At 38.6% G+C, this 18,979-nt stretch overlaps 1 protein-coding gene across 2 annotated transcripts in view; it reads left to right on the top strand.

The window, feature by feature from the left end:
* Positions 1–18,979, top strand: part of LTN1 (listerin E3 ubiquitin protein ligase 1) — a 46,473-nt gene that overhangs the window by 17,679 nt on the left and 9,815 nt on the right. For both annotated transcript variants that reach the window (XR_012161199.1, XM_073362945.1), the window contains exons 13-26: positions 562–801; positions 3,555–3,708; positions 3,975–4,125; positions 5,423–5,624; positions 6,675–6,834; positions 7,082–7,186; positions 7,477–7,619; positions 9,736–9,871; positions 10,872–11,016; positions 14,360–14,573; positions 14,906–15,143; positions 16,068–16,142; positions 16,683–16,869; positions 18,435–18,606. Coding sequence is in view for 1 of the 2 variants with exons in the window: in XM_073362945.1 (XP_073219046.1) it covers positions 562–801; positions 3,555–3,708; positions 3,975–4,125; positions 5,423–5,624; positions 6,675–6,834; positions 7,082–7,186; positions 7,477–7,619; positions 9,736–9,871; positions 10,872–11,016; positions 14,360–14,573; positions 14,906–15,143; positions 16,068–16,142; positions 16,683–16,869; positions 18,435–18,606 (2,322 nt within the window). In the remaining variant the exon portion in view is untranslated. The remainder of the gene's footprint in view (positions 1–561; positions 802–3,554; positions 3,709–3,974; positions 4,126–5,422; positions 5,625–6,674; positions 6,835–7,081; positions 7,187–7,476; positions 7,620–9,735; positions 9,872–10,871; positions 11,017–14,359; positions 14,574–14,905; positions 15,144–16,067; positions 16,143–16,682; positions 16,870–18,434; positions 18,607–18,979) is intronic.

Raw genomic sequence — 18,979 nt, forward strand, 5'->3', positions numbered from 1 at the left:
CATAATTTCCTAAGAGATGCACCAGTAAGATGAATGCATACTGTAGAATAGATAGATCTTCATAATACTATTGTGTTTTGCTGTTGGGTCCCAGAGGAAGGTGCGGGAAACTTGCTCGCCACTCCAGAAAAGTAGTCAGACAGATTTGTCGGTTTAAATGACCTAATGCGGTGCTCCAGGATTGAATGTTTGCCTTATCATGAGTCAGGGTCAGGCATTTCAGTGGATGGCTATGGGACTGGAGGTATTACTGGACGTATACCATCCTGAGGTCCCTTCCAACCCTGATACTCTATGATTTTGTGCAGAGTGCCTGTGTAACAAACTACCAAGAATATGTTGGGTGTGTTCCATCAGGTGTTGAAGAGCGAGGACATCTTTGACCAGAGTGAAATGAATCAAGCTTTAGCACAAATTAAAGCAGGCTCTCCCCTTGATCTTGCTTTCAAGATTAGTGAATCTGGAAAAGCAGGCAGACACTGTTTATAGCATCTGATGGCTTCCGTAGGATCTTACTTGTCACAGAGTAATCATAAAGTCTCTCTTTTTTTTTTTTAATAGAGTCCTTGATTGGTGAAATTTATGTTGAAAGAATTATTGATAAACTTCAAGCAGCTCTTTCAAAAGCTAAGGATCTTTCTGAAGCTGGAAATACTGAACCATCAGTATCGTTCATATGTGATGTAGCATCTAACTTTTTCAGCTCAGTTAAAGGGTGCTTACTGATGACATCTTCCGAAGACTTGTTGTTCACTATTTTCCAACTGTGTGCTCAGAGCCAGGACGCTACGCACTTGCCAGGTAACCCAATGCAAGAATTACTTTGCAAACTAAAAATCTGACTTTGGAACATTTATTTTTCTGATTATATTTGCATGTGTGTTTAGTGTTGGTTTGTATTAAAGATTGATCTTCATGGCAGTAGTAGAGAAAAGCCACCTCCAGAAATTTAAGATTTTATGCAAAAAACCCCCCATAACTCCAAGTAATATTCACATAAAGCAGGATCAATGTTTCTCAATTGTTCAGTGATAGCTAGAGCTGTGCAACATTTTTCAGATGAATACTTGCAGTTTCTGGTTGACCAAAACTATTCTCTAATTTGCCAAATAGTTTTGACCAAACTGAAGAAGTCATAACATTTTGGTAATGTTGAAACATTTTGTTTTGACCTGAAAAACTTTATTTAGACTTTCAGACATTTTGACAAAAGGAAAGGATTCAAGAACAGGTGCTGGTGGTGGTACTTCCCTTTTACACTGTGGCCCATTGGTCAAGGCAATCACTTAGGATATGGGAAACCTGAATTCAGTTCTCCCTTCTGCCTGATGAGAAGGCGGGATTTGGGTCTCCCACATTGCAGGGGAGTGCCCTAGCTACTGGTCTATAGGATATTTTGATATGGGGCTTTCTCATTCTCTTCTCATGAAGCTGTTCTACTTTTTAATAAATAATTAGTCATTAGAGCCAGGACTTTGAACTTGGATCTCCTTCCTCTCTGGTGAGTGCCCTAATCCCCAGGCTATAGACTCATTTTTGCTTTCTTTTCCTGGTCCATGATGACAACAGATAGTCATAGAATGACTATGAATTGTTACTGAGAATGACAATGGTTGCGTATTGAAGGAGATGTTGCCTGTGGGACCCCTGCTTTATTTGTTGAAGAAGTTGGAAGGTGTGGAATAAATGAAGGAAGGGATTGCAGGAAGAAGAAGGAGGGGTCTCATGGTTAAGGCAGTTGAATGTTGTCCTGGAGAATTGGAGTCTGTCCCTGCATCTGCAACAGAGTTCCTATGTGATGCTAATCAAGTCGCATCATGACCACCTGTGTTTTTTGGGGTTTTTTTGTTTGTTTTTTAAAGTTTGGTGTAGCAGTGTGTTTTTTTTTCCCTGTATGCTTGGTTTGAGACTCCAGTGTCTGATTCGCCGAGAACTAGGGTCTGATTTGCTAAACATTCACAGTTGCAACTGAAGTCAATGAGAGCTGTGCTTTGAACATTGCTGTATAATTCTTTGTACTCTGAAAAATCAGATTTTGTGCATCTCAAATTTAATGAATACTTTTTACCTTAATCTCTCTGTGCTTTAGTTCCCCGTCTGTAAAATGAATATAATGCTACACCCTTATCTCACTGGGGTGTTGTAAAAATAAATGCATTAGTATTTGTGAAACACTCTGATGATATAGTAAAGAGCACCATATGTGCAGTAAATAAGGCCGGGGATCACAAGTGAACAATGAGGAGAAAATAAAATAGTGAGTGGCTGCTCATTAAGTGAGCACCATCCATTCTGTGCACTGACTAAGGCTGGGGTCCTGTGGGGAAAAATAGTATGTGGTCATGAGGGACTTGAACTACCAGACATCTGTTGGAAAAATAAAATGGCAAAACACAAAATGTCCAATAAGTTCTTTGAGTGATTTGGGGACAACTTTTTGTTTCAGAAAGTGGAGGAAGTAACCAGGTGGACAGCTGTTTTATACTTAATTCTGAATTGGTTATGAAACTGTTGGATGCGTAGTACTGGAACTAGCGTGTGGGGGGTGCTGCCGCACCCCCTGTCTTGAAGTGGTTTCCATCATATACAGGGTGTTACAGTTTGGTTCAGTGGCTCTCAGCACCCCCACTATACAGATTGTTCCAGCGCCCCTGGTTGGATGGCAGTTTGGGTGAAAGTGATCATGAAAACGATCCTAGGGAAAGGAAGGAGTGAGAGCTGCAGAATAAGAATAATGGACTTTAAAAAAGCAGACTTTAACAAAGTCAAAGAACTGGTAGGTAACATCCCATGGGAAGAAAATCTAAGAGATAAAGGAGTTCAGGAGAGCTGGCAGTTTCTCAAGGAGACCATATTAAACACACAAACTGCCAACTATCCCAATAGGAAGACTAGGAAGTGGCCAGTATGGCTGCATCAGGAGCTCTTTAATGACCTGAAAATCAAAAAAGAATTTTACAAAAAGTAGAAATCTGGACAAATTGCTAAGAAGGAATACAGAAGAGTAGCATAAACATGTAGGGACAAAATAGGAAAGGCTAAAGCACAAAGTGAGTTATACCTAGCAAGGGACATAAGAGGCAATAAGAAGAGGTTCTTCAAATACACTGGGAGCAAACACCAACAGGGATAGTCCATGTTTACTTGGCCCTGCCTCAGTGCAGGGGGCTGGACTTGATGGCCTCTTCAAGTCTCTTCCAGGCCTACATTTCTATGATTCCATGTAATTAAAAACGATATCATAATACATATGCACAAGATGGCCAAATTAAGGTTGCTCAGGCATCCTTAATTCTGACATTTCCTAACAACTTTTGTATGCTTGACTTTTCAAGGTGTGTGTGTGATAATTATATACATGTTTTACTTACTTTTATAGTAAATGTAAGAGGGTCCTGCACATTTTTGACTTCAAATAATTGGTTACCAACCTAAAAAGTTTGAGAAACACTACTTCACATGTTAACAGAGCAGTGATGTAGTGAATGTGCCCACCATTATGCAGTTTGTAATTCTGCAGTTCATGTTTTAATTACTTTATTTTTTGTGTTTAGATTTACTTGTCAATAAACTAAAGCACACTTGGTTGTCTGGCCTCAATTCACTTGTGCATGAGGTTGGCTATATGCAGAAACAGAGCACCTTCTTGCATAAATCTGCATTGTGGGTCAGGAATCAAATTCAGTTTTCCTCTTTGGATGTTAAAAGGTAACTATGTTTACTGCATATCTGTTGGTTTTGGGATATTAAAATATGAAATAATCAATTCAAAACTAATGCTTTTACAGCATCTGCCTATACGTAAGTCCTAAATAATGAAAATGTTTATTATTCTGTCTGTGAGGTAAGAGCATGACCTAAAATGCAAAGTGAAAAGCCATTGATGTGGCCTGGTACTGATGTGAAATGTCTTATCTTGTTGTCACATGATTGTGCTTAATTTCTCAGGAAGAATTTTTTTTCCACTTTTTCAGCCTTCAGGTTTTGATCTCTGCAGTTAATGATTTGTTGACTAAGCTACTGGAAGCTGGTGAACTGTCTGGTTGTCTTCTAGAAGCTTATTTTGGATGTATTACTCCAAACAGCTCTGAATGGGAAAAGTTGCGAGAATCTCTACCCACTGAGGTATGAAAACGACTGCAGTCTGAAAGCTACTGCACAGTGAAATAGCTGCTATATGTACAACCTGGGCTGCTTTCTCTGTAATCTTTCCTGCTTAATCTCTGGAGCAGTGTGGTTGGAAATGATGTGAAGTATGCCTCTCTTTCTGTTGCCTGTCTAGTTTCTACCTCCTCAACTTTGTGAGGTCCAGGGGCAAAATGCTGCGTGGTGCTGTGCTACTCTGGCCATGATCCAGCACAACACTTACGCACATGCTTATCTGTACATATAGGAATAGTCCCATCGAAGTCAGTGAATATTTACAATTAAGCACATGTTTAAGTGCTGAGCTGGAACAAGGCCAAAGTGCTCAGAAGCTTGTAGTTCAAGGTCCAGATGAGAAAGCAGCAGAGGTGGATGAGTCCCTTTCCATATTGGAGGGGAAGGTAGGGGTATGTGCATGCGTATGAGGGCCATATATGCACAGAACATTTAGGCTGTTGTATCCCTAATGATGCTATACAAAATTTGCAAATATAAAAACTCCCCTGCTTTTGGATTCTACATAAAATACTGTTTAAAGGACATTGTCAACTTGCTTTACTTTGCAATTTACTGGGTTAAAAAATGCAGTTTCTGATAGTGACCTCTTAAAAGTAAATCCTGTGTAAAAATAATCCTTTTATAAGACTTGTGTTGTTCCTCTGCTGCTGTTTATAGTCTTTTCAACTGATTTAGTGGCTATAGAGAGAAAACAGTGAAACTTACTGTCCTCAAAGTGCTGTCAAATAGGCAGAGTAAACTGAAAAAAACATAAATCTATTTTTCCTTAACTACTGTCTGGGTATAATACTCATAGTATTACTTGCAACTATACTGTGTATACAATTTTCAGACATAAATGCAATTTTGAAGTTACAAGTGTCTTTTTAATTTGGTTGGCAATATGATTGAAATTAGACAGAAAAGGACTTTAAATTTAAATTAGAAATCCCTTACCAATAACCTTGCTACAGCAGTTAGACCTGTGTTGGGAATAGTTCTCCAGTTAGGGTACCTTTACGGGCTATTGTTATGAACACGTGGGAATCTCAGTGTGGGAACTTTAAGTGACATTGTAAGTAATTTTGAATCTGAAAAGTTACATAAATGCATCCGATGAAGTGAGCTGTAGCTCACAAAAGCTTATGCTCAAATAAATTGATTATTCTCTAAGGTGCCACAAGTCCTCCTTTTCTTTTTTACAAATGCCTAAGTCTTTATATTATTCTGTAAAAGTTGCAAGTAATTGTGGACAGCTCCTTTCTTGTGTTCGTTACAGTGGTTACACAAGCCTCTTTTGGAAGGAAGACTGAGCGTGAACTGTGAGCATTCAGGAACAGAGGTTAAGCTATGCAAAACAACTAAACTTCCAAACCATCTGTGCACTGCAGCGTTGTTAAGTAAAATGGCACTACTTATACAGGAACACGGGGTGGTGTTTGAAAACCACGATGCAGAAAGGAAGAAAATTGAGAAGATAAGTAAGTAAGAATGGTAAAACTAAAGAGCAGTTGATTTTATATAGTAGTTGTAAACCAGATTGTATCAATTGGTGGAAGCAGTTATTAATGAAAGGTTTGGAATATAGCTAACTGACATTATTTCTTTATCCTGTATCTTTTACAGTTGTTGCTCTGATCCTGCTTTAAGTCCACAAGTATCTTTTAGTGTGGTGTTTATATATCTAGAACCCTTCTTGTTTTACATTTTTTTCTTGTATTCATACTCTCTCAACTAACCTCTTAGCATACACTGAGGTAAAAATAGTTCTTTGTCAAAATACCGGCTATCCCAAAACACTGCCTGTTGCATGGTGAGCATACATGCAATGTATCCATGATAGCGTATTGGTACGTTTTGAGTGTTAGGCATGAGATTGGAGACGTTATTGCAATCATTTTTCTTTTCCTCATCACTCTATCCGTACCTCCCTCTTGTTCAGTCACTTTTACTTGTGAAGTGGCTTAATTATTTTCATGTTCTTAAATCAGATCTGACCATGGATGTTGTGCATTTTATGAAGTAGTGATGCCACTCCATGTTGTTCTGCTGCTGCTATTGAAGAGACATGTAACTTCTCAGTATGGTCCTTTATAAGAGGACGAAGAAGAAACAAACACACTAATTCAAGAACTGGTTTTAACTTCAGACTGGGGTTACTATCTGAAATTCGGTCTTGACTGCCTACTTTAGGAGCAGCAGCCAGGAAAATTAGAGCCAAGAAGAGTAAGATAATACGAAGGTGTAGAAGAGGAGTCACTAACTAGAGTCCTTTCCATGCTTTTTTTTTTTTTCTTCATTTTAATAGTGCCTAAGCATCTAGAATAGCTTAAATTAATCATGTATTATTACCTATTGTTAACCCCAAAGTACATAAGTCTTGGTGCCAGCTCATTCCTCTGAGCACCTGAAGTTATGTGTGAATGTAAGCTGTTTTGTGTTGAGTTACCAAGATACATGGAAATGTAAGTGGAGGCTCCCCGCATACACCAGGCTTATTTTAAAACCGATACTTTTGTTGGTTTGATTAGTTGCAGAACTGCTGTACTCATTGCAGTGGATTGAAGAACTTGATGATCCTCCTTGTCTCCTCCTTGAATTTCTCAACATGCTTCAAGTAATCAGTATTACATATGAGGACTTAAGTGCATTTGGTAATACCACCAACCTTCTGCAGATATTATTTAACAGGTAGGTACAGATTTAGAAAATACTTGATGAAATATAACATTCCTGATTTATTCTGGCTTTGGCATTTGCACTACAGAGATTATTACTTTTATTGATGTGATCTATTACAGAGATCGCTTTTACTGATGTGATTTCATTCTGACTTCTTTCGTTAAGGTCTTTTCCTTGATATGGTCACATATGTAGGGTGCGTGTATACAATCTACATGTAAATTAAATAGTTCTTTTTTTCCTTTTTCTTCTGTAGATCAAAAGAGTGTGGAAGACTTTGGGCCTTAGCCATGGTTAGATTGATCCATACAAAGAATATTGCATCCAGTGAAATAAAACAACTTTATATGATGACAGAAGGGTATTCTAATACTACAATTCATAATTCCTTGTAGTTGTGAGTTAATGTTGTTGATGATACTGTGTTGCTACTGGTTCTGATGAATGAAATATGTAGAATGGGTACTATTTATCATTTATATATGCAGTGTAAAAGAAATGCAATTTACTTATATAAATGGCCTGAAAGAAGCAGAATATGAAATAATCTTTCTTTGATCCATGATTCCCAGGAGCCAATTTACATTTTCATATAATAAAAATGATTTTTGTTTCCCCGTTTCATTCTTGGCATCTCATTTACATGAACAGGTTTTTCCCATTATCAGAAGGCAACTTGCATACAGTTCAGAGCCTGTCTCCATTTTTACCTGAAGAAGAAAAGGAAGAACTAGTTATCCAGTGTACTGCTAAACTTATGGCATGTATGCAAACCGACCTCGTCGGTACTGATGGTCAGTAATATAACTATACACTCTTCAGCCAGTTTGGTTTATTAATTTAAGGTGGGATGACGTAATTAATTTCTTCGTAGTAATGCTTCATAGACTATTTGATAAGGCAACTGTTTACTACAAACAAAGTGTTGTTAGTGGAATGAAAATGCATTATCTTCAGTTGTCAGCTTATTATGTCTTCTGATTACATGTTGTACCAACGGTTTTATAAACTATTAAGGACTGTTCTCATATATATAACTATTACCCACGTGGCCCATCCAGAATGGGAGGCAAATGACCCAGGTCCAGATTTTTATGGTATTTAGGCATAGCACTGCTCAGTGTTGCAGTGGGAATTAATGTGACTTAGACTCCTAAGTGCCCTATGTCACTTTTGAAAATGTGTAACTTCCTGAAAAATTACCCTTTTGAGCAGTGGTTCTCAAACTAGGGCTGCCGCTTGTTCAGGGAAAGCCCCTAGCGGGCCGGGCCGCTAAGTTTACCTTCCGCGTCCACTGGTTCGGCCGATCGTGGCTCCCACTAGCCGCGGTTCGCTGCTCCAGGCTAATGGGGGCTGCGGGAAGCGGCGGGGGCCGAGGGATGTGCTGGCCACCCTTCCTGCAGCCCTCATTGGCCTAGAGTGGCGAACCGCGGCCAGTGGGAGCAGTGATCAGCCGAACCTGTGGCGGCCCTATTTTGAGAACCACTGCTTTTGAGCCTAAACTTTTTATAGTTGGATTTCTGCCCAAAGTAGAATTGTGTGGGAAAGTATAAGCAAAATCCTTTCAGGTGTTTGAATATGGTGTAGTTAAAATAAAAAACAAAACACTCTTCCTCCCTCTTCTTCCTTGTTTTCATTCATTTTTGGCCATGCTCTTATTGACGAAGCTACATAAAAACTTGTCATGTCACTATTCCTCAGTGAGGAGTATATCTCTTGCTGAATTTGAAAATCTTAGCATTGTTAAAACAAATTCATGACCATTTGGGCAAAACTGTGTTGTATCTTCAGGTGAGCACTTGCAAATAGACATATTGTAAAGGCTTTGTAAGTATGAATTTTTAAACACTGGTTAAGGGGGAACAGTTGATCAAAATCTTGAATTTTCCTGCCCCATCAGATTCTTTATTTTCCCCACAACTAGTGTGTATTTGACTATATTATCCTTGGGTTATACATTCAGTTAAAATTTTCTGGGCTCTCTGTCTTTGCTTCTGAGACTGTATTTTGGCCACCAGGGCCTGACCTGGGAAATTTTACGTAGATAACAATGGAGTGGGTCCTCAGACTATTCCCTGGTTGTATAGGAGATCCCCATGTATCTCTTCGGCACAGTCCTCTGTGATTGAGGAGAATAGATTCCCAGTCAGCTCCTCTGGTCCACATGACCCATTCTCCCCCATCCTATTTCGCCAGTGGGTCCTGGCCAAGGAATGTGTGCCCAGTGTTCTAAACTTTAGTCAAGGAATGAGTTCCCCATTGACTCTGTACTCTACTTACTTCATGAAAGAGCTGGTAAAGTTCTTGTAAATACAGCACCAGATCTTGTGTGAGGTGACATGCACATATAAAGGGTGCAGTTAATGGAATGCTCACGTCATTGGTATGGTGTTTGTAAAAAATGTATCTGCTCTCCAGGAGGTATAAATGCATATTTTCTTCTTTCTTTTAAAATGGAAATTTAAAAAAATACATTAATGCAGTAATAAGGGTTCACAGTTAACATGAGTGTCAAGTTTCCTTGAGCTATGCTAACTCTGCATATTGTAATATTTTCTTTTCCTAATTATCTCATTAAATGTATAGTTTAACCTATTACTCTTTTTGTTTTGTGCTGCAAAGGATAAATGTGGTGTTAGAACCTGAGTTTGCATTTTTGAATCACTTTTATTATTAACTGTGTAAACTTACCAGAGCATTTAGTTGTAATAACAGTGGATTAGCTCCTGAAAGAATAAGAGAGATCTAAATATTGTCCAGAATAAATTTTTGTATGTTTGTATATGTAAGTAAAGTAGTAATTGGATATGCATTTTTCCTTTCCTATGGTGGTGTTGTCTTGTTAATAAATACATGAATATATTCAAGAGCATTCAATGTGTTCTATGTGCTTTTTTACATGTATTGTAGGAGCTTTTGGATATCTTGCCATTTTAAACTCCTGCTTACATAGTGGAAGCATTGATTGTCGAGAGCTACTGCCTGGAATACTAAAAATAATCATGTCATGGAGAAATGATAATGAGGACAGCTTCCTTTTCAGCTGGTGGGTAACTCTGCTATAACTTAACATAGCCAATTCTTACTATGTATTTTAAAACAGCCTATTTAGAGGGACAAAGAGTTTAAAAATAAAAATCTATTTTTGAAAGTTCCCGTTCAGTAAGAGTACTAGGATACTTGAAGTTAAGGACATGCATATGTCTTTTCAGGATTGGGGGTTACATCCTTGATGAAGAACCTAAATAAATAGATGGATTTTCAAAAGGTGTTACGCATCCAGCAGTTTCTGAATACCGTGCACTTTGAAGATCAGATCACTTATTTAGACACCTAAAGACTTGGGAGGTGAATTTCAGGCACCTGTATTTTAGAAATCTGGGCCTGAAAATCTGAGCAAAGACTTAACATGCAGAGAAGAAATACTTTCATTTGTCTGAAGTTCATCCATCTTGGGTTTACTGAAGAGATCTGTGTAATGATGTAATGAAATGGGGACAAACTGGCAAGAGAATTTCATTGTGCCTGCATTATGCATTTAAAGTAGGCAGTCGTTGTAGGTGTTTGTGTATCAATTTGTGCATTAACTTGTGAGATTTGCACACCCAGGTGCTCACACTTGAAACTAAACTCTGTGTGATTCATTCATATATTTTATTGGCTACAGGAAATCATTAAATCTTGTATACCCATGTTGAATTGTGACCTGGAGTATAAGGCAAACTGTAGTTTTAATTACTAAATTTACTGATTTACTTTAGGTTATTATTTGAGCAAATAGATAGTATAATGTGCAGTTGGTGGCCTTTCTAGAATCACAGAACTTCTTGTTTGTTTGCATGTTGGTTTATCTTGTTCCTGTCATATAGACTTATTAGTTTACATAGGAACTAACTTCAAAGAAAGCAAGGGTATTTTAAGCACTTATGCAGATTCCAGTATAGAATATGAATTTGGCCTAAGAGGAAACACTAAGGCTAGAACAGAAATATTTTATTCCTCTGCATTAATGAGTATGGGTTTTAACTTCTGTACTTCTGTTGCAGCAATCTTAAAGAAGCAACGCCTCAGTTGCTTGGTTTCAATATAGAGATGATCCGTTACTTTCCTCTGTTGCTAAAATATTCCACGTTTCCACTGATGGACGATGAGTGGGACTTCGTAATGTGCTCCATGCTGGCTTGGTTAGAGGTAAAATGATAAGCATCATCGCTAAACAGTATATTGCACCCTGAAATAGGACTCTCAGAATAGATGACATTCAAGACCTATTAATTTGACACTCGACTAGTTTTTTTCTGTATTTAAAATAAGGAGGCAAACGAACAGATATTTAAGCCTTAATACCTTTCTCTGTATGTTCTTATAGCAGCTTTCATCTGAAGGGTGTGGAAGTGCTTTACATAATATTATACAGGTAGTTGCATCATCTACCTTGGCTAGAAACACATTCGTTTTTCACCAGTATCATTACAAAATGGAAGGATGGATGTTAATTTAAAGACAGTAGCCCAAAACATAGTAGCAGCTACATTTGTGGACTTCCTATATAGACGTGTCATTTTAGAGGATTTTCTATAGTTAGTTATAGTACTTTTTGTGGATCTTGACACTAAAATAAAAGCAGGAGCCCAATTTGAGGAAAGGGATTGATTTTTGTCCAAGGGAATGAGCACCATTTTAGTAATTTCTGGTTGAACGTAAGTTTTCCACAATGTGGAAATGATTTAATGAATGAAGCTTATGAAGTTTTTATATTAGGGAGGGAACGGGGGTGCTTTTCAAACTATGGTTCTGGCCTGCTTGGCCATGTAAGGTTTAGTGTTGCAAATACACACATTACTATTTGAATCCACTTGGTGGCAGTTTCTGCCTATCATTATGTAAAAGGGTTCTGTAAAAATGGAAACAATCCATTATTCTAAACCTTGATAAGAGCTGGGGAAAGTTACAGTGGAGTCGCATCTTACGCGGTGGTTAGGTTCTAAAGTCAGCGCGTAAGGCAAAAATCGTGTATAGTCAAAATTACCCTTGAAAATTCCTTAAATTGCCCATGCAGTATACTGTGCATACAACCCTGTACAGTAATATGTATAATGTATACAGTAATATACAGTATATAATAAAGAGTACATATGGAAAATATACAGTAGTGTAAAATTATAATTACAGGGGGTCATCAGGGCTTGATGTCGATCCAGGAGATGGAGGTGACGGAGAGCTAGGGTTACGGAGAGCGAGTCGTAGACGAAGTGGTGGGCTCTGGTTCAGCTCAAGAAGTTTGCGTAGGCTCATCTGCTGCTGGTTGTTTTTCCTTGAAAAACATGGTGATCGGCAACTGTCACTGTTGTCTCTTGAGCTGCTCAAACATTTCTTGATACGGTCTCAAATCGTCCGTAATACTACATGTTATTTTAAGGCTTAGTTCCATAGAGGGATTGTATTCAGAAATTAAATCATTCAAGTGTTTCGCTGCTTGGAACACTTTAGCAAATTTATGAAGATTCCAACTTGCTGGCTCTTCCTGTTCGTCGTCGTCATCTTCGTCTTCTGTAGACGATTTTATCAGTTCCTCTAACTCTTCGTCAGTCAATGTTTCTCTGTGGCTCTCAATTAATTCTTCAATTTCTTCCTCAAGGATGTCGACAAAGCCATCACCACTCACTTGCCTGGCCACCTGAACAACGCGTTTCACTTCTTTGTCAATGGTCGGGAAACCCTTAAAATCATTCACACATTCTTTCCATAGATTTCGCCAACATGCGTTGACTGTTTCAGGCTTGATTGCACCCATTGCCTGTTTAATATAAGCGATGCAATCGGCAATGTTGAAGGACTTCCAACACTCCATCACATTAAGATTGGGATCAGCATCCATAGCGCTACGTATCCGTGAGAACGTAAGCCTTGTGTACGTGGCCTTGAAACAGCGAATCACGCCTTGGTCAAGAGGTTGGAGGTGGTATTGGGGGGGAGAAAGACAACTTCAGCGTCGTTATGCGCAAACCGGAGTGCTGCAGGGTGGCCAGGAGCATTGTCTACGATCAGCAACACTTTAAAGTCAAGTCCTTTCTCTTTGAGGCACCGCTTGACCTCCGGAATGAAACACTTGTGGAACCAATCCAGAAATAATGCTGCCGTCACCCAAGCCTTTTTATTTGATTGCCAGAACACAGGCAGGAGATTTTTGTTCTTGCCTTTTAGGGCACGGGGATTTGCAGCCCTGTAGAGCAAGCCCGGCTTTACTAAATGCCCGGCCGCATTGTCACAAAACAACACAGTCACACAGTCTTTAGCTGCTTTGAAACCAGCGGCTTGTCTTTCTGATTTCGAAATGCAAGTGTGGTTGGGCATTTTTTTCCAGAAGAGCCCAGTCTCGTCAGCATTAAAAACTTGTTCCGGGAGATAGCCCTTTTCTTCTATGATTTTCTTTAATTGTTCGGGGTAGGCTTTTGCTGCCTCTTCATTGGCAGATGCAGCTTCACTAGTAGTCTGCACATTTTTGAGGTTGAAGCAGTTCCTAAAACTGTTAAGCCAACCTTGGCTGGCTTTGAATTCCTTCTCATCAGAAGGCTGTCCCTCTTTGGCAGGAGGTTTGAACAGCACGTAGAGGCTAAGAGCCTTTTCTTGCAACGTGTTGCCATCGATAGGCACATGTTAACGGTTCATGTCTTCCAGCCATAAGTTTAATGCCTTTTCAGGCTTCACTAAAGTCTTATCATGCACCTGGCTCGTCACCTTAGCAGTTATTGGAGCACTTGATGCCACGGCTTGACGAATTTCTCTCTCCCGAATCTTGATGGCACGGATGCTAGATTCGTTGTGGCCATATTTACGTGCCACATTGGAAACCGACTTACTGTCTCTCAATAAGTCCAACGTAGCCAGTTTTCCCTCCCGCGTTGGAACAGATTGCTGTTTCTTCGGCTGAGCACCAGATGAAGTAGTTGGCTTGCATTTAGGGGCCATGTTGTACGAAAAATATGTATCTTTAAACACTAGAATCACACTCAGCGTGGTGAGATGCTCACACTATGAGAGGCACACGGGAACTGAGACCGACTGTGGAAACAGCAGATTCACGTCTCCCATCTCTCGCTGACTCCAAGGCATACGCTCATTGAGTGGAAAGGTGGGCGGAATTGTCCGCGCTATTTACAGGTATCTTGGTGTTTTTCTTTTTTTTTTTGCTGAGCGCGTATAGTTGAATTCGCGTAAGTTAAATGCGTGTATGATGCGACTCACCTGTACTGTATTTTATTTACTTTCATTGGGATCCAGCAGAAGTTTTTTAATAACCTTGTGAGGTCAAATACAAGGAGCTCTGAAGTGGCGTGAGCGCAGATTTGTCTTATTTACTGATTCTCATATAGTATATGTAGCGGTAACTAATACTTGCTTTTCCATCAAACATCTCAAAGCACTTGATGAACTACAAATTCTGCAGTGATATATAACTCTGTATAAATATAGTATAACACGACTGTCTTAAAGCAGAGTGAGGACTAAGAAATTACTGCCATTTTTTTTCCAGACAACAAGGGAAAACCATTCGCTTTATCATGTTCCACTTGTGCAAATTTTTGCCTGTGTCAGCTGTGACTTGGCTTCCGCCCTTAGTGCTTACTTCCAGGCAGCAACTCCTGAGGCTATCAAAAATCTTCCTATGAACCTGATCAGTGAATGGAAGGAATTCTTTTGTGAAGGCATTCACAACTTGCTGTTAACGTTGTTGGTAAAAGTCACAGGCAAGTATATGGCAATGACAAGCAGGGTAGTAGCTTGATAGGACAAGTGACCTGAGTAGAGGTATTTTTAAGTAGAATAGCTGACAGACTAGGTTTGACTTTATTATATTGAGTGCTCTATTCATATAGTTGTTAGACAGTATTTAACTAACTCATAATGGACGAGCAACAATCGGTGAAAAATATTTAAGGGATATAAAATTGCATGTGGATTTTTAAAAATATTTAGTCTTGGATAATTTAGATAAGTGGTTGTCTGTGATTGAACTCAGTTGTAACCATAACAAACTGAGCTACAAATGTAATTTTCTGTTTTTCTCCATTACGAACAGGGGAAAGCAAAGATGCATCTGAAAAATCCTTTCAGAACTCTATCCTGAAGTCCTTAGGTGAAGTTCTAACATACATTTCAAAGGACCAATTGTTGAACCACAAACTGCCAGCCAAGTTTGTTGCTGGCCAGAAAACAAACCTCCCAGATAACCTACAGACTTTGTTAAACACATTATCTCCATTGCTGCTATTCAGAGCTAGACCTGTACAAATCACTGTCTACCACATGCTATATAAGTAAGGAATCAACCAGCGATCTTTTCCTCTCTGTTTTTAAACTCTGTAGAATTTTGCATTTTGAAATGTGAGGAGACTAGTGAAATAGTTTTCCATTTGGAAAAACCACTAAGTGGTAATTTATGCACATGTAGTGAACTTTGATATACATATATTCAGTGTAAATACTGAGTAATTTTAGAACTGTTTTAATTTTAGCCTAATGTATTAACATAAAGGAAAAACTTTCGTTTTTAAGGAACATGCAAATGTAATTTGATTTTCTGACAGAATTGTGTATGTGCTTTAAGTATAGTATCAATATTACTACAATCCAGGGTTGCCTAAGTGTTTTCAGTCTAGCCCTGTGTTTTGAGATATTCATAGCTTTCCAAAACTTTTGTCTGTTGAGCTGAAATTTTCCTGGGTTGGTCTCTGCCTGAAGGTAAATTTTACTCAAGCGTTTGAGCCAAAACTCTTCAGACATTTGTGTATGAGGAAAGTGGGGAATAATTCTTCCTTATTCTCAAGATTCTTCTGAACTTTCTTTGGACAGCCCTAGTGCCTGAAATTTGGTACATATACTTGACTACCTTTCATGCAATTTATAAGGTACATATGACCTGAAACATAGGCTCCATAGCAGCTTATGCCTCTCATTTAGAGTGCCCTCAAAGGTCTGTAAAGGCTGATGATAGGCTTGTTCAGAAGTATAGATGTTAGGACTTCTGAGTCCTCCTAAAATAAAGATGAATAAAGGGAAAAACTGAGCAAGACTGTGTGCCTTCTGGCACCTGTAATTTAAGCAACCAGTTTTGGATGTGTGTCTTATAGACATTGCACTATTTTTAATAAATACATTGCCAACAGTTTAATGCTTTTCTTGATATACGACATAAATATTGTAGGCAGTAAAAATGAAAACTGGTTCTCTCAACTCCACAGGTTAATGCCCGAGTTGCCTAAATTTGATGATGAGGATCTCAAATCTTATGGTGATGAAGAAGAGGAATCAGCTTTGTACGTTTTCTTTCTGTTTTGACTTCAGTTCTGCATTTTTAAAGGGGATGGGGTGTTGCATGTCATGGGGTCAAGAGGGACTTTTAATCCGATATACAGCATTGCAAAAAGGAGCAGTTAGTTCAGTATTACCACTTGCCTAGGTGGTAAGAATGGATTGCGCTTTCTATTGTGTTTATCCAGCAGGAGCACACTGTGAGTTCTGCCCAAATATAAGTTAAAGCAATTCAAATAAAGGCCAGAGTCCTCCGTTCAGATCCCCATGGTAGCATTCAATCGCTATATTCTGCTCTTCCTACAAGAAGTTAATTGGAGGTCTGTCTATTTAAGGGGAGAGGAGTATTAAAATGTAATACTGCTGTGCGGACTGAGAAGAGTATTTCACTGTAAGAAGAGAGCTTCTTTTGATATATTTACATGTTTGGTACCAAGAGGATGCTGAGCAGGCTGTAAAAAATAAAACCATTTTGTGTTCTAAGAAAGTTTTATTTTGTATATTTCATCACTATGCCAAATATATAATGCCTTATCATTCTGTAGGTCACCACCTGCAGCTCTTATGTCTGTTCTTGCCACTCAAGAACTCTTTCTAGAAAACATCCTAGAATGCATTCCAGTTGGAGAGTATGCAGTTGTTCAGCCGCTGAGCGAAGAGTTCTGCTTTATTTTAGGATATCTTCTCACATGGAAATTAATACTAACTTTCTTCAAGGCAGCTTCTTCTCAAGTATGTATTTAATTAATGTTTTTTCTCCCAGTGGGTTTTCTTTACATTCCTATCTGGCCCAGGGTCCATTTACACCTGGCCCTGAAGTTTCCTCGTAATATTTTTCTTCCTTTTAAGTATTCAGTGGTTTCAGGCCTTCAGCTAATGCAGAATTAATGGTATTCTTTTTCGAACCCATCAACACTGAATACACTGATAGAACTCCCCTTTCCCTAGTGCTGAGCATTTCTTACACAGCACTAGTACTCTGCCATTAAGCTAGTAGTGGAATTCATGTGTTTGGCATGGCAATGCAGAAAGCTGCTATTACACCGAGTAGTAAATATAATGCTTTAAGAATTTTATTAAAATATATAATTTGTAAGCACTTTTTAAGCAGCCTCATTGGCTTTTTATTAATATTCTATTTATCCACCTGCAAAATGCTTACTTTACAATATTTAGAAATCTTCCTCAACAGGAAGCAAGACATCATCACTGTAGAACCTGTATATTAATGTTCGTGTAAGGAGAACAATCTTGCTGCAAGAGATACCTAATTTGAATTCAAACTATTGTTTGTAAATAGGAAGTATTTGGTGCATTTAATTAAATAGACAGCTGTAGTTAACCTTACTAGTTAACCACCAGAAGATCTTGTGATTCAATCAGTAAACAATACTTGAGGGATGTGGAACAGATTTTTTAAGGTAATGTGATAGTTCACAGTACAAGGCATATTGCGTACATTGTCATTCTTACAATTGATCTACTCTATGCATCAGTGACTCCTAATTTTAAATTTAGTATCATGTTACAAAGTATCTAAATCCCATTGAAGGAGTTGTCCAAAATAATGTAATTTATTACTGTTAAAGAGTGATAGAAACGTTATGACATTATATATCACATATACCAAAGTGAACCATTTGGATTCCTGTTCCATTTGTGGAGTTCACATTTGTAGGTATAGATGTAATGGAAATGAATTCTGTGTTAACAGCTCATTGGAAACAAAGCTAAAACAACATTCTAAATTTAGATTTTTCCTTTTCTCTTAGCTCATCTATTCAAGCACAAGATTGTTCTCTACAGTATGTTCTTGAGCTCTTGGTCTAGTCTAATTCAATAGCCTGAACCATGAGGCTTCCATCAGTTCACTTAAAAGATAGTAATAGATTTTGGTGTCAGAATGCTTTTCCAGATAAGCCTATATGTTGGACTGCCCTGACCAGTTTATCTCCATGCTTAATGTTTACATGTAGATGTCTGTCTGTCCTAGGTATTTATATAATCCTCATCATCATTAGTAGATGAGCATCTCACCATCTTTAATGTATTTACCCTTCCAACACCCCTGTTAGGTAGGGAAGTACTACCATTTCAAGATAGGAAACTGAGTTACAGACAGGCTTAAGTGGAGACAGGAAGTCTGTGGTGGAGCAAAGAATTGAATCAGAGTCTCCCAGGTCCTAGGCTAATGCCCTAATTGCTGAACCAAACTTCCTCTCTACATGGACACGTTCATATCAGAACGAGCTGCTTTTTATTAGGACTCATACATACTTTATTTTTCCCTGCACCAGCTGCGGGCTTTATATTCACAGTACCTTCGAAGAACTAAGAATCTGAATAAACTGCTTTATCACCTGTTCAGGCTTATGCCAGAAAACCCTGCCTTTTCAGGGCCAGCTACTGAAGTCCCAGATAAGGACACAAAAACTTTCTTTACAGAAGAACTTCATTTAGGTGTCAAAGGTTAGTAAAAATGTAGATGATATTTGTTCACTCGGAGTAACTTCAGCCTTAATAAGGTTAAAATATGCTTCTTAGTGAAATAAAATGATAAATCCTAGAGAAACATTTCCCTTCCTTAGTCTCATCACTGAGTTATTTCCAGAAAAAGCTGTGATGGGAAATCCTTAATACCAATTTATCTCTGAAAAGAATAGTGCCCTGTGTCTGCACACGTTCAGGGTTTAGATCAGGGGTTCTCAAACTGGGGGTCGGGACCCCTCAGGGGGTCGTGAGGTTATTACACGGGGGGGGGGGGGGGTCACGAGCTGTCAGCTCCACCCCAAGCTCCGCTTCGCCTCCAGCATTTATAATAGTGTTACATATTAAAAAAGTG

The sequence above is a fragment of the Lepidochelys kempii genome, chromosome 1 (assembly GCF_965140265.1).
Source record: "Lepidochelys kempii isolate rLepKem1 chromosome 1, rLepKem1.hap2, whole genome shotgun sequence".
Lineage (NCBI taxonomy): Eukaryota > Metazoa > Chordata > Testudines > Cheloniidae > Lepidochelys > Lepidochelys kempii.